Here is a 13,562-nt window from a genome sequence, read left to right as displayed (position 1 = left end):
AGCACTTTGGGAGGCTGAGGCGGACGGATCATGAGGTCAGAAGATCGAGACCATCCTGGCCAAGATGGTGAAACCCCATCTCTACTAAAACTACAAAAATTAGCTGGGCGCAGCTGCTCACGCCTGTAATCCCAGCACTTTGGGAGGCTGAGGCGGGAGGTTCATGAAAGTCAGGAGTTCGAGACCATCTTGGCTAACACGGTGAAACCCTGTCTCTACTAAAGATACAAAAAGTTAGCTGGGCGTGGTGGCGGGCACCTGCAGTCCCAGCTACTGGGGAGGCTGAGGTAGGAGAATGGCGTGAACCTGGGAGGCGGAGCTTGCAGTGAGCCGAGATCGCACTATTGCACTCCAGCCTGGGCAACAGAGCGAGACTCTGCCTCAAACAAAACAAAACAAAAAAAACCCTCTAAGGTGAGAAGATGTAAATCACAGTAATTAAAGTAATTAAGGTAACACAGCCCAGGCCAAGAACAGTCAGCAGACTGACTGATAGGACGAGGACACTGAGCTATGACAAGAGCCACTGCTGACTGGGGAAAAGACAGTCTTCTCCACAAATGGTGCTGAGTCAGTCAGGTAACAAGATGGGAAAAAAATAAACCTCGACTCTGATCCTACACCACACACAGAACGGCTGTCAACCTACACACGGAACCCACGTGAACGCAAACAGGACCGTTTCTGGGAAATATTCAAGTTTTCAAAAAATATCACTAGGACATTACAAAAACCCAGTATTTAGAAAAAGACTGATAAATGGAACTAGAATAAAAACAAGAACTTCTGTTCACTCCAAGACATCATTAGGAAGTGAAAAAGCCACAGAGGGAAGGCGACATCTGTGGCGCACACAAGTGACAACAGAGCCTTTGTGAGAATATGTGTTACCAGCCCACAGAAGGCAAGTCATTCCACAGTAAGGCTGGAATAGGCAGTTGGCAGCAGAAAAGCCCAACTCTGCACACGAGCACGCACACACGGAGGCTGCCGTCCCTCGAGGGCTTGGCCCCACCGCACGGGGAGAGATGCCTGAACGCTGTGACCTTCCAGAGCCCGGCTTCTCTGCCATCAAACACAAGTCATTTCACCAACGGTTACTTCTTAGAAGGTGGCTGCAGGGACAGAGTCTGGGGTTGGGGCTGGCAGTCCATAGGGGCCACTGCTATGAAGACAGCTGCCTGGTGCCCTATTCTCCAAGCATAAGATTTATTCTGTGGTCTGGTAGCTGCTGTTTGAGATGAGAAAACCTTTATTTCCCCACTGGCCTGGAGTGACTGCAGGTTTCAAGAGGTTTTAAAATAGACAATGGATGAATTCCAGAGCAATGATGGGAACTAGGCTACAGTAAAGGGAGCATGAGGCCAGGCTGGGATGGGTCAACCACCCTTGCCCCCGCCTCAGAAACCTCCCGAAACCAGGTTCCTGGAGTGGCCCCTGCTCTCTCCCACGGGCAGTGGGGATTGGGTGGGCTGGGGACACAAGCGACGGGTCTGCTGGCGTTTCTGTGCACATGACGGGAGGCTCACTGCTGCTTCACTCAGTCACTGTGAACACACGGCACCCCTCCTTAGCCTCTCTGCCGTCTCAGGGGTTGCCAAGCCCCAACCCGAGATTCTCGGTTGGGGTCTGGAGGATTGGAGTGGTGGGTCTCAGGCCCCACTCTCATAAGAAGGGGGCAGTCGGCTGCACAGGCTTAGGGACCTCCCAAGTCAGAGGGCCCTCCATCCATGCTGGGCACAGAACCAGGGCCAGCTCCGAAGGTGGCACTCAGCAGGTCTATAGCAAGCCCACTCTCGTCAACAGTAAGAGCTCTCATCTGAATCCAGGCCCTACTGGGACAAACACATTCAGGTTTCACAGTTCACAACAAGCTCTACGTGGCCGCAACCCCACAAAGCACATTACCTTATTGTCGAGATCAAAGAGGTAAGAATCTTCCTCCCGAACATCGGCTTCTGAGTCCGAAATCAGCTCCCCAACATACCTGCAGAGGGAGAAGCGGTGCAGGTGAGGCCCTGGAAGGCAGCGAGCACTGCCCACAGACAAGCACAGCCTGGTCTCCGCGCCCACAGGGAAAGAGCGGGGCACACCAGAAGAACATGCGGGGAACATGTTTGGAGACGTGTGCCTGGTTGAACTGGGGTTTTCCGAGGATGATGATGATGACGATACTGAAAGCTCTGCGTCTGCGGTCTGGCGCCTGAGAACCCAGAATGGTCCTCCCCCAGAGAGGACTGCCCGTGCTGGACCACGCCTTCCTAACTGGACCACGCCTTCCTAAATGCACTCATGAGCTGTTTAAGGGCAGCAGCGAGAGCACTGAGGACAGCACGAGCTTGGTTCTCGGGGCCAGGGTCTCCACGGCCCCCACCCCATGCTGCTGTAGGCCAGGGGATGTGCCTGCTCCCAGAGGGGCTTCCTGAAGTGCAGACACAGATGGGCCTCCGTCCCAGAAATGACACGTGCCACCGGCAGGCTTGGGGTGACCCAGGGACTCACTCACTCGCAGACAAAGGTGCCTAGTGGGATGTCCTGCAGGGACCGCACGCCCCAGCCCATGTCCCTCGTCCGGTAGAGCTGCAGCCTTGCCCTGGAAAAGAGAGAGTAGTGGTGGACCCAGGCCACAGCCTCAGCCTCTTGCCACAATGGTCAGCAAAAGCCAGCTGGTGCCACGTCACTGAAATGAGGAAGAAAACTGGTTCTGTATCCAAAGCGTTAGATGCTGCAGGCACCACACAGATGTAGCGTCTTGCAATCTCAGGAAGCCAAGAACCCAGGAATCAGCCAGGAACACCCCAGCCCGTGACCTCGGCAAGTCACTGGTCCTGGCCGTGGCTCGGTGTCCCCATCTGTAACATGGGGACAGAGCTGGGCCTGGGCCACTAGGCACTGTGGGTGGCAGAGGTGCTAATACTAGAGAAGCCTATAGCTGGACCAGGCAGTGGTGACACCTGCCGCCGAACCTGCTCCTCATAAGCAGCCCACAGGCCCCTCAGGGCTGGGGAGGGTGGCAGGGGGGGTTTCTCAGGGCTGGGGGAAGGTGGTTGGGCGGGCCTGGGGGAGGGCGGCTGGGCAGGCCTGGTAAATGGGGCCTCCGTGGAGCCCTCAGAACCACGTGCCTCACGTCTGCCTGTCTGGTGTGGGTCCCGTGTGTCTGCTTTGTGTCTGCCTGTCTGGTGTGGGTTCTCACCCCCAGGTCTTTCTACCACACCAAGGACAGAGACTGCCCTTCAGCATGGACCAAGTTTACCGAGGTCACAAAAGAGTCAATACTACAAAAATTAGTGTCCAGCTAAATTTAAGAGTTCGTAACTTTCCCTTGTGACTCAGAGGGGCTTTGAGTTTTCCAATCTCAGGCACATTTGTGGAGGAAATGCTCAAGACCAGAACCCGGGGAAAGGAGAGGCTGCTGCTGGGTGGTCAGGGGACCAAGCCCAGCTGGTGAAGCGCCCTGAGCAGGAGTCCAAGCGCCAGGAACAAGGAGTCCATGCGCCTGAGAAGTGTTAGGACATCACCTCACTGTTAGAGAAGCCCAGAGAAGAACATTTAGAAAATGACTGGAGTGTTAAAACAGAACGACGACAGCCCTGATCTGTTGAAGACTGTTCGTGTGAACTTGGTAACAAAGGTAATTCTTAGGCCAAGTCCGTTCCTCTGCTTTTAGCTCAACTGACCCAACCATCTGCTCCTTCTCTCAGGCCTGCGTCTGAGCTGGTGGAAGCATGACTCGTGATTTACGGCACCAGTGACATTTCCAGAGGATAAAGGGCTCAGAGGTAACCTGTCGGCTCTATCTGCAAACACAACGCGGGTACATCCAAACACGTTAAGTTCTTGTCTGTCGGGGTGACCTCCGTGCTAATGCACACATGAGCAGAATATGGGGCTCTGGCAGGAAGCTGCCTCTCACCTGAGACCATTCTGCACGACACGATTTCGGCAGTTCCTCCAGCAGGAGCACGCGTGGTTGCATTCGAAGATCAAGGGAGGCTCCGCCATGTTGAACTCTGGCAGGAGCCGGCCGTCCTGTGGACAGACGAGCAGCAAGGGCCCAGCAGAGGTCACTCACTCTTCGAGCTGACATCAACCCATTTCCACTAAGTGCCCACCCAGTGCGGCTCAAACTGGCATAAAAACAATGGTTTCTGGCCAAACTTGAACACCCACCTAGGGAAAAACTCCATGTGTATGGTTTGGATGGGAAGCCCCCACCCAGATGCCCACACAGGTTGTGGAGACCTCCTGGAGCGCTCCCCAGACCCAGCCTGGGCCAGTTTCTGTCCATCCGGGGCCTTCCCAGCCCCCAGCCTGGGCTTCTCCACGTCACCGAGGCTGCCGGCTCGTGGGCTGCTCTGCCTCCTTCGGCTGCTCGGGGCCTCCTGCACCCTCCTGCACTCCTGGCCTCCTTGCCTCGCAAATCCTCAACTGTGGAGGGACCCAGCCCTCTGCTCCCCTTCCTACCCTCCGAAGCCAGGCCAGGTGCAGCAGCACTGGGCGCAGGTGCTCCCCCAGCGCTGTGTGAGCTGAGGTGCAGGGCCCAGGGCTGCCCAGGCACACTCTGGCTTGATGGCTTCCGGGGATGCCCTGAACAATTAGGGTGCTCCCCACAACATTCCTTCCTGTGCCCCTTCAGCAGGACTGTCCACCCCAAAAGACACCACTCGGACATGAGCCTGGCTGCTTTCCGAGCCTGCCACCTCCATGGCCCTCACTGGCATGAATCCTTCTCCCACTGGGGCCTCTCATTCAGATGGGTAAACCCTCCGGCCACCCTCCACGGCCACCCTCCTCCAAAGTCCGCTTCCGGAGGGGACGCCTGCTGCCTCTCCCTGCTTGCATCTCTTCACCCAGGCCATGTTGGCTTCTGTCCCCACCGTGACCTCTGAACTCGGGAGACCAGGAACCCTCCGCCTCTGCTTAGACATCCCTCCCCTGAATTGCACCCCAGCTAGCCAGGGCCAGTCCCCACTCCCATCTCCTCCTCAGCGGCCACCATCTCGGGCCCTCTGAGGACCAGCACCCACCAGAAACTTCCAATCCTGTGTCTCCTCAAGCCCCACGCCCACACCGATGCTCCCTGTACCCAGCCCAGCAGCACCCTCCCTCTTCACACCCCTCACACTCAGCAAGCACAAGGCAGAGCTCACCAGATACACCAAACACAAGCAGCACCTCCTCCTGGGGCCAAGCCAGGCTGCCTGGCTGCCCGCCTCCACTACCATCCAGGTGGCCACAAAGGATACAGACCCCAGCCCCAGGGACTCTGCAGCCATGTCCTCGGCTCACAACCCCGCCTTGGGTGCCGGCGCCCACTGTGCCGTCCCTGCCTGTGACACCCAGCTCACCTCCAACTCCTTCCCAACGCTGCCACAACGGCGCTGGGGTCACGGACGCCTGCACTGTTTTTGCAGACCCGGACCAGCGGCACTTACCACCTGAGCCCACGCACACGAGGCCGCCCTCACCTTGTCGTACCAGCAGCGCATGCTGAGCTGGCCGCACATGCAGTTGCTGGAGGAACAGTCGTCGATGCACACACAGTACTGAGGAGAGAGGCGCCGGGGCCGTCAGACGTGCAGGCACAGGCCTTCTGTTTCCCTCCCAGTCACAACTACGTTTTACAATTCTCAGTTACCCCGATTCTGCTAAATGCTTCTCAAAGGCACCACGAGTGTGTGGCCTCTTAGGGTGAAGGGTGTGCGGGCAGAAACATGCCGAGTGCCCGCTGGAGGGTCTCTCTGGCTGAGGACCCTGACAGAGGGATGGGGCAGGCAGGGCAGCGACGCGGCAGCGGGTGACATGGGGTGGGTGAAGGGCTGGGCAGCGGCTGCATTTGTGGCCAGATGCTCGACGGGAAAAACAAGAATGCAGAGCCTGGCACACCCTGAGTGGGGGGCCCTGGGCAGTGCCCGGCCTGGGAAGAGGAGGGAGCTGCCTACAAGCAGAGCCACAAAGAAAGTGCTCAAGAAGGCGCAGGCGGTGAGGGCACCAGGCTCTGTGCACTCAGGCTGGGAAAGCTGGCATGTGCTGGACCCATCTCTCCGGGGGCTGGGAGATGCAGGGACCAGGTCGTCCTGCAGGCCTTGCAGGGGCTCCTCTCGCCTGTGCCACCAGCACGAGGCCGCACGGGGGCCCCTGAGTGTGAGGTAAAAAAAAGGCACAAAGATGCTTGCCGTTCCTTTGGGGTCGGTAAGAAGCCTCGGAAGAGCAGTGAGAGGCCCAGGGCTGGGCCTGACAGAACCTTTATCTGCCTTCCAGCTCTTTCACGGGAGGCAGCTGCAAAGAGAACGAGGTCTTCCTGGGAAGCCCCCCACGAGCCCTCCTGCTCTGAGTGGTGAGAAGAACCCAGGACCCCAGGCTCCAGAAGCTTCTGCCCGCCCCACGTCCTGGCCTGAGCCCGCCCTTCGTCCGTGTCACTCACCTGCAGGTGAGTGATGTTTCTGTCGATGTTCATGGGGGACGTCACGCAGTTCTGAGAGACGTACTTGTAGTTGCTGGGGCACGGCTCGCCATCCACGGCGTTGACGCAGGGGATGGGGATACGCTCGTAGCCTCGAGCGATGTCCCTGCCACGGAAAGGGCAGGTGTCACCTGGAGGCTGACGTACTCTGCCCAGGGGCTGGCATGGCGTGCAGTGGGCGGCTGGCAGACACCTGGCCCTGAGAGTTTGAACTCCAGCCTTGGGGATGTTTCAGCTTCAGGAGCAGCTTTCACCGCAAACTCCCAAAGCCCTGCTGGCCGCCGATTTGCCGCAGAGCCGTCCCGGGGCCGGGCTCACCTGCTCACTATCCTCTCCACGGGGCTGGGCCTGTCGGGGGCCGAGTCCTGCAGAGCCTTGCTCATCTGCAGAGCGCTCCACACCTGAGAGTTGAGGCTTGCACACTGCAGGGGCGTCTCCCCTTCTTTGTTCTTTAAGGTGACATCTGAATCCCGAGAAAGAAAGAGGCTAAAAGGGAAAATGTAAGGCCACAAAACATTTAAAGCTGACTTGAAAAGATGACACAGATGAGATTTATAAAATGACCATCATCACTAACAGTAAAGGGAACACACTATTCGCTGTGAGATAACTTGAAGTCTGCTCACCAATGACTCTGCAAAGACGGGCTTTAGCTCACCCAGGAACAGGGACTCTCTTACTCCTCTCCCATATTCACTGTCAAAGTCAGCAGGCTGTTTTCTTAGCAGGAAGAGTATGTAAAAAACCAGGATGGCATTTGATTTTTCTTGGATTTTTCATTTAAATTTACCCTCAAGGATAAGAAGGGAAGCAAGGAGGGGGAGAGGCCACGCTTGGGCCATGCACAGCATGAGCAGTCCTCAGTTCCACTCCTGCCCACTGCGTCCAGACCGCAGTCACCGTACGTGGAGCTGGGCTTCGCACAGCCAGATGACCAACCTGGGTAAGCCACCATGAGATCCAAATGTGGGAGGGCACAGCTCCACGTGTAGGGGCTGGGGAGACACCGGAGGCTGGTGCGTGGAGCACCCACAGCTCCCTGTCCTTCCCCAGCAGCCAAACAAATACCCCATCCCAGGCCACCGACAACAACCTGAGTGTGTATGACTTAAGGGATCAAGGTCTCAAGTTTTTTTGTTTTTGGGTTTTTTTTTTTTTCTTGAGACAGAATCGCGCTCTGTCGCCCAGGCTGGAGTGTAGTGTCGCAATCTCCGCTCACTGCAATCTTTGCCTCCCGGGTCCAAGCGATTCTCCTGCCTCAGCCCCGGGAGTAGCTGGGATTACAGGCACCCACCACCACACTCGGCTAATTTTTGTATTTTTAGTAGAGATGGGGTTTCACCATGCTGGCCAGGCTAGTCTCAAACTCCTGACCTCAGGTGATCCTCCTGCCTCAGCCTCCCAAAGTGCTGGGATTACAGGTGTGAGCCACCGCCACCCAGCTGAAGGTCTCAAGTTTTAAAAGGGCCCTGAGCGGTGAGCGCCACAGCCCCCAGCATCTCCAGCTCTGGCTGTGGGTGGCACTGCTCCCAGAAGGCACTCTGAGCCTCTCGGCGCCTCAGAGCTGGCAGGTCCCTGCTGGGAGCAGGGCTGTTCCCACGCTGCCCCTCAGCCATGTCAGGAGCATCAGGTCTGAGACTCAACTCAAGGTCTGACCTAACAACTTGGGAATTTTGCATGACAATCCTCCTAACCCAGAAATAAACCACAGCTGATCTCAAACGTGGACTGGGAAAGTCACTTCTCTGTACGTGGAACACCAAGGACGGACTTCCACAGGAGGGAACAGAGGGCCTGTGTCCACTCGAGCCCAAGTGTGAACACACGACCATCGAGCGGTCTCTCCGGGCGCCCAGGTCAGGTCAGCGCCAGCCCGAGCCGGGGGAAGCGCCACACTCACACGACACAGTCGTAGCGGTTCTCCCGGGCAGCAATGTGCAGCGGCGAGTCTCCGTGGATGTTCACGGCGTGGAGGTCGCACTTGGCAGCCAGCAGGATCTCGGCGATGTCCACGCAGCCAGAGAACGCCGCCCAGTGCAGGCAAATGTTCTCCTCCTGAACAGACACAAGCCAGAGCTCAGTGCACGCTTCCTGCTGGCTCACAGTGCCAGGGCCCGGCCACAGCAGCTGCAGCCCGCGTGCCTGGGGACAGGCTCTGGAGCGCGCGTGGCCGTCCTCAGCAACGGCCAGGTGGAAAGGGCGCCACAGGTCACCAGATGGGAACCTAGTGCCCATCTCAACTCTGGAAGGCACATCCTTTCGTGTTTTGTTTTTTTTCATTGTAAAAATAACATAATTATAAAAGTAGCATAATCACAGTAAAGAATATTGTAAAAATAGGGAAAAGGTCATCCAGAATTATATCAACCTAATCTCAACACATTAACACTTGCAGGCACTTTTCTTTCATCTATTTTTAAAAATTATATTCATTTCCAAACAGGGGTATAGTCATAGGATAGGATAATGCTTTTGAAAGATTTGAAAAAAGACATGCAAATTTGATTAAATTAAAATTTTGGGCCGGGTGTGGTGGCTCATGCCTGTAATCCCAGCATTTTGGGAGGCAGAGGCAGGTAGATCACTTGAGGTCAGGAGTTCGAGACCAGCCTGGCCAACATGGTGAAACCCTGTCTCTATTAAAAATACAAAAAATGAGCCAGGCGTGGTGGTGGGCGCCTGTAATCCCAGCTACGCGCAAGGCTGAGGCAGGAGAATCGCTTGAACCCAGGAAGCAGAGGTTGCAGTGAGCCGAGATTGTGCCACTGCACTCCAGCCTGGGCAACAAGAGCAAAACTCTGTCTCAAAAAAAACAGTAAGTTTTACTTTTAAAAAGGCCTCTTTTAAATAAAACAAATAAAATTTGGATAAATACTTGTGCCACATGTAAAATATAGATGATTTATAATCACACAGTAAATTAGAACACTGTAATTCTGAAAAAGTATGTGCAAAGGAGAAGAAAATAAAGAAGGTAGGTAAGAAAAAGATGAACGGTAAACATAAGACAATGTTCAACTCTGCCAGGCAGCCACAAATACAAATCAGAACAACGAAATATCCCTAACTCCATCGCCCCAGAGATAAAACAGCGATAGGTGGAATGAGGAACAGGCCCGCGCCCGTTTCCTACGCCTGATGCCCGTCTGTCCCTGACCCTCCGTCATCACCAGAGGCTCCCAGGTGCTGAGGCCTCCTCCAGTTGGCACCACGCGAGGAGCGCCTTCCACGCGGGGCGGCATCGGAACCGCCTCCGGACCCATCACGAGGGTCCACGCGGGGCGGCGTCGGAACCGCCTCCGGACCCATCACGAGGGTCCACGCGGGGCGGCGTCGGAACCGCCTCCGGACCCATCGCCGACGGTCACTCAGCTTCCGGACCTTTCCTGTACTGAACACCCGGTTTGTTTCTGTGGGTCTATTTCTGGAATACATTGCCAGCAAATATTCTAGTGCTTTTTATTTTCTACATTATTTCTCAGGGATGCTTCCTCAGAGGCAGGATTGTTGGATTAAAGCACGTGAGCGTTTCACGCTCCTGAAGTGGGTTCCGTTCTGCGCGTGTCTGGGAGGGCCGGCTGCACCTCCTTCCCCTCGGGAATGTCAGCGATCTTCCCAGAGCCATCAACCAAGCCCCGCCTGACTGTCCGCTTTGCTGCGGGGGCTGAGGCGGCTCCGGGCCAAGGCAGAGCCCTGCAGGGGTGTGGTCTCCTCCCCGCAGGCTCTGCTTCCCTTTGAGCTCGGCCCCGCCTCCCATCCAGGGCCGCCGCCACATCCCAGGGACTGGCTCTGCAGGTGGGCAGAGTCTCACCCCCAAGAGAGAAGGACACGCGCTCTTCTGAGACACCCGGTGCTCTCCTGCAGTCCCCTCCCAACTCCACACCGTGCGGCACCAACGCTTTCCAGCTCAGTGAGCGTGAAGATAAAAGCAGAACAGAACCTAGTGGCCTTGTCTCCAGTATCTTCATCCACAAACCCGGCTAGCCCCAGGCGTGGGCTTCACTGTGTCCGTGACTTCTAAAACAGACAACTACAAGCAGACTCCGTGTGTCCGCCTCAGTGGACTTCCTGAAGAGCCTGGGCTGCTCTGGGGCTCTTCCATCCCTTGGCTCTTTGTTTCTGCTTTCCCTCCTCCACACATTTGAGGGCTCCTTCAACAAAATGCTGCTTGCTTAGGGGCCTCTTTTCTTTTTCCTTTATCGGAAGGATTTATGATTTTATAACCAGAATTACATGTTTTATTTGTTTTCGAGGCGGAGTCTCACTCCATCTCCCAGGCTGGAGTGCAGCTGGCATGATCTCGGTTCACAGCAACCTCTGCCTCTGGGGTTCAAGCGATTCTCGTGCCCCAGCCTCCCCAGTAGCTGGGATAACAGGTGCGTGCTACCAGGCCCAGCTAATTATTTTGTATTTTTAGTAGAGTCGGGGTTTTACCATGTTGCCCGGGCTGCTGTCAAACTCCTGACCTCCGGTGATCCGCCACCACGCCCCGCCCCAGAATTACGTTTTTGAGAGCTTCCAGTTCACCTAAGATCCTTCCACCCTGGGACTGTTCAAACGCCCAGCCTTTCTGAAGTCTGCTGAGTTAGGACCAGCCCGGCCTACACCTGGTGAGCAACCGCACTCCTGAAACGATGGGGTGATACAGACCAGAACAGATTTACCTTCCCACCTAAAAGAACCAGAAGAGTAAAACAAACAGTCAAAACCCGTGACCATGGCTGTCAAGCACCAGACACCAGGCAGGGAAGGACCGTGCCCTGAGAGGCGGAGCCTGTGAGGGAGCCCGTGGCTGCCCAGCTCACTGCCACTACAGCTCCAACCATGGTGCGGGAGGGAGCCAGGCAGGGCCTCCGGATGCTCAGACAGAAAACAGAGCTCCAAGGGAGGGTCCAGAGATCTGTGCATTTCCACCTGGGTCATCCGGCAGGACACCAACAGCCACGAGCCTGTGGAGAACGTGCACTCAAAGCCAGGGCCTTTCCCCACAGCCAGGCAGGCCACACTCTCCGTTCACAGGCTGTGGGCTGGAGGACAGTGGAGGGACCTGCCTCAGTGGCTCCAGACCCACCTAACAAACCTGAAAAGCAAAATCCAACATGATCTGACGGGTTTCAAGTGACTTGGCTGAGTTCCAGAACAAAGTTCAAGAAGATTCACAGGAAGAAGAGTCCCTAGCACTATACAAGTTTTGTAAAACCCACCCACATCCTGGCATTGGCTACAGGTTACCAGACGTGCAAAGGAGCAGGAAACATGACCCACAGTGGGGAGGAAAAACCCAGTCAATCAAAAAACCCGGCATTTGCTCAGATGCTGGATTAGCAAACAAGGTCATTAAAGCCATTGGTGGGCCAGATGCGGTGGCTCACACCTGTAATCCCAGCATTTTGGGAGGCAGAGGCAGGTAGATCACCTGAGGTCAGGAGTTCGAGACCAGACTGGGCAACATGGTGAAACCCCGTCTCTACTAATACTACAAAACTTAGCCAGGCGTGATGGTGTGTGCCTGTAATCCCAGCTACTCGGGAGGCTGAGGCAGGAGAATCGCTTGAACAAGGGAGGCAAAGGTTACAGTGAGCCGAGATTGCGCCACTGCACTCCAGCCTGGGAAAAAGAGACTCTGTCTTAAATAAATAAATAAGTAAATAAAGCCATTGGTATAACTGTGTTCTATAGGTTCGAAAACTAAGTAGAAACATGTTAGGAAATGTTTGAAAGACTCCAACAGAACATTCAGAGCTGAAAACGACAATGCCTGGAATGTAAGCACACAAACTGGATGAGCTCAACAGCATCACGTGCAGAAGAAAAGATGAGTGAACTGGAAGACAAACCAACAAAAACCCACTCAACTGAAACACAGCGTGAAAAAACAATAATTCTTAAAAATTGAAAAGAGCACCAGTGAGCTGTGGAACCACTCTGAGAACTCCCACATACACAGCTGGAATACTGGAAAGCATGGTGGGCAGAAAACATTATTTGAAGAAATAATGACTGAAAAACTTCCAAATTTGTCAAAAACCCTAAATCCACAAATCCAAGAAGCTCAATGAACCCTAAGTGCATACACACAAAATAACACCAAGGCACATCAGTAATCAAATTGCTTTACAGACAAACTAAGGCTTAGAGGAAAATCCAGTTGCTAAAACCAAGAGATACAGAAAAAAAATTCTAAAAGCAGCCATATAAAAAAGACACGTTATACACAGAGAAATAACCACGCGCTGGCAGTGGATTTCTCACTGCGAACACTGCGGGTGAGGACCCAGGGAAACCGCCATTTAAAGCATTGAAAGAAATAACTATGCATCCAGAATTGTAAGAATGTCTTTCATAAATGAAAGCAAAATAAGGACTTTCCAGGCATTAAAGAGCTGCAAGAGGGCCGGGCGCGGTGGCTCACACCTGTAATCCCAGCACTTTGGGAGTCCAAGGCAGGCAGATCATGAGGTCAGGAGTTTGAGACCAACCTGGCCAACATGGTGAAACCCATCTCTACTAAAAACACAAAAATTTCCCAGGCGTTGTGGCCAGTGCCTGTAATCCCAGCTACTCAGGAGGCTGAGGGAGGAAAATCACTTGAAACTGGAAGAAGGTGATTGCAGTGAGCTGAGATCACACCACTGCACTCCAGCCTGGGCAAAAAAGCGAAACTACGTCTCAAAAAAAAAAAAAAAAAAAAGCTGCAAGAGCTCACCACAAGCAGACCAACACCAGAGGAAAAGTAAAGGGATTGAGGCTGGCGGAAAGGAACCAACATCAGGAGCACAAGCCCACCAAGGTGGAGAAGCTTGGCGGGAGAGACCACTCGGCTGGGCGCGCTGCCTCACATCTGCAATCCCAGCACTGTGGGAGGTCAAAGCGGGCAGATCACCTAAGGTCGGGAGTTTGAAACCAGCCTGGCCAACATGGCGAAATCCCCCTCTCTAATAAAAATACAAAAATTAGCCAGGCGTGGTGCCATGTGCCTGTAATCCCAGCTACTTGGGAGGCTGAGGCAGGAAAATCGCTTGAACCAGGGAGGTGGAGGCTGCAGTGAGCTATTGCATCACTGCACTCCAGGCTGGGTGACAGGGTGAGAGGCTCTGTC

At 54.8% G+C, this 13,562-nt stretch overlaps 1 protein-coding gene across 1 annotated transcript in view; it reads right to left on the bottom strand.

Annotated features, from left to right (window-relative positions):
- EHMT1 (euchromatic histone-lysine N-methyltransferase 1) overlaps positions 1-13,562 on the bottom strand; it is a 184,275-nt gene that overhangs the window by 19,228 nt on the left and 151,485 nt on the right. Inside the window, exons 20-26 of the mRNA XM_011985185.1 lie at positions 8,364-8,518; positions 6,782-6,949; positions 6,425-6,569; positions 5,469-5,546; positions 3,914-4,029; positions 2,507-2,593; positions 1,909-1,987 (exon numbers count right to left, since the gene is read on the bottom strand). Coding sequence (XP_011840575.1) covers positions 1,909-1,987; positions 2,507-2,593; positions 3,914-4,029; positions 5,469-5,546; positions 6,425-6,569; positions 6,782-6,949; positions 8,364-8,518 — 828 coding nt within the window. The remainder of the gene's footprint in view (positions 1-1,908; positions 1,988-2,506; positions 2,594-3,913; positions 4,030-5,468; positions 5,547-6,424; positions 6,570-6,781; positions 6,950-8,363; positions 8,519-13,562) is intronic.

This window comes from Mandrillus leucophaeus, unplaced genomic scaffold (assembly GCF_000951045.1).
Source record: "Mandrillus leucophaeus isolate KB7577 unplaced genomic scaffold, Mleu.le_1.0 Scaffold28, whole genome shotgun sequence".
In the NCBI taxonomy this organism is placed as follows: Eukaryota; Metazoa; Chordata; class Mammalia; order Primates; family Cercopithecidae; genus Mandrillus; species Mandrillus leucophaeus.
This window is presented reverse-complemented; position numbering and strand designations above follow the sequence as displayed.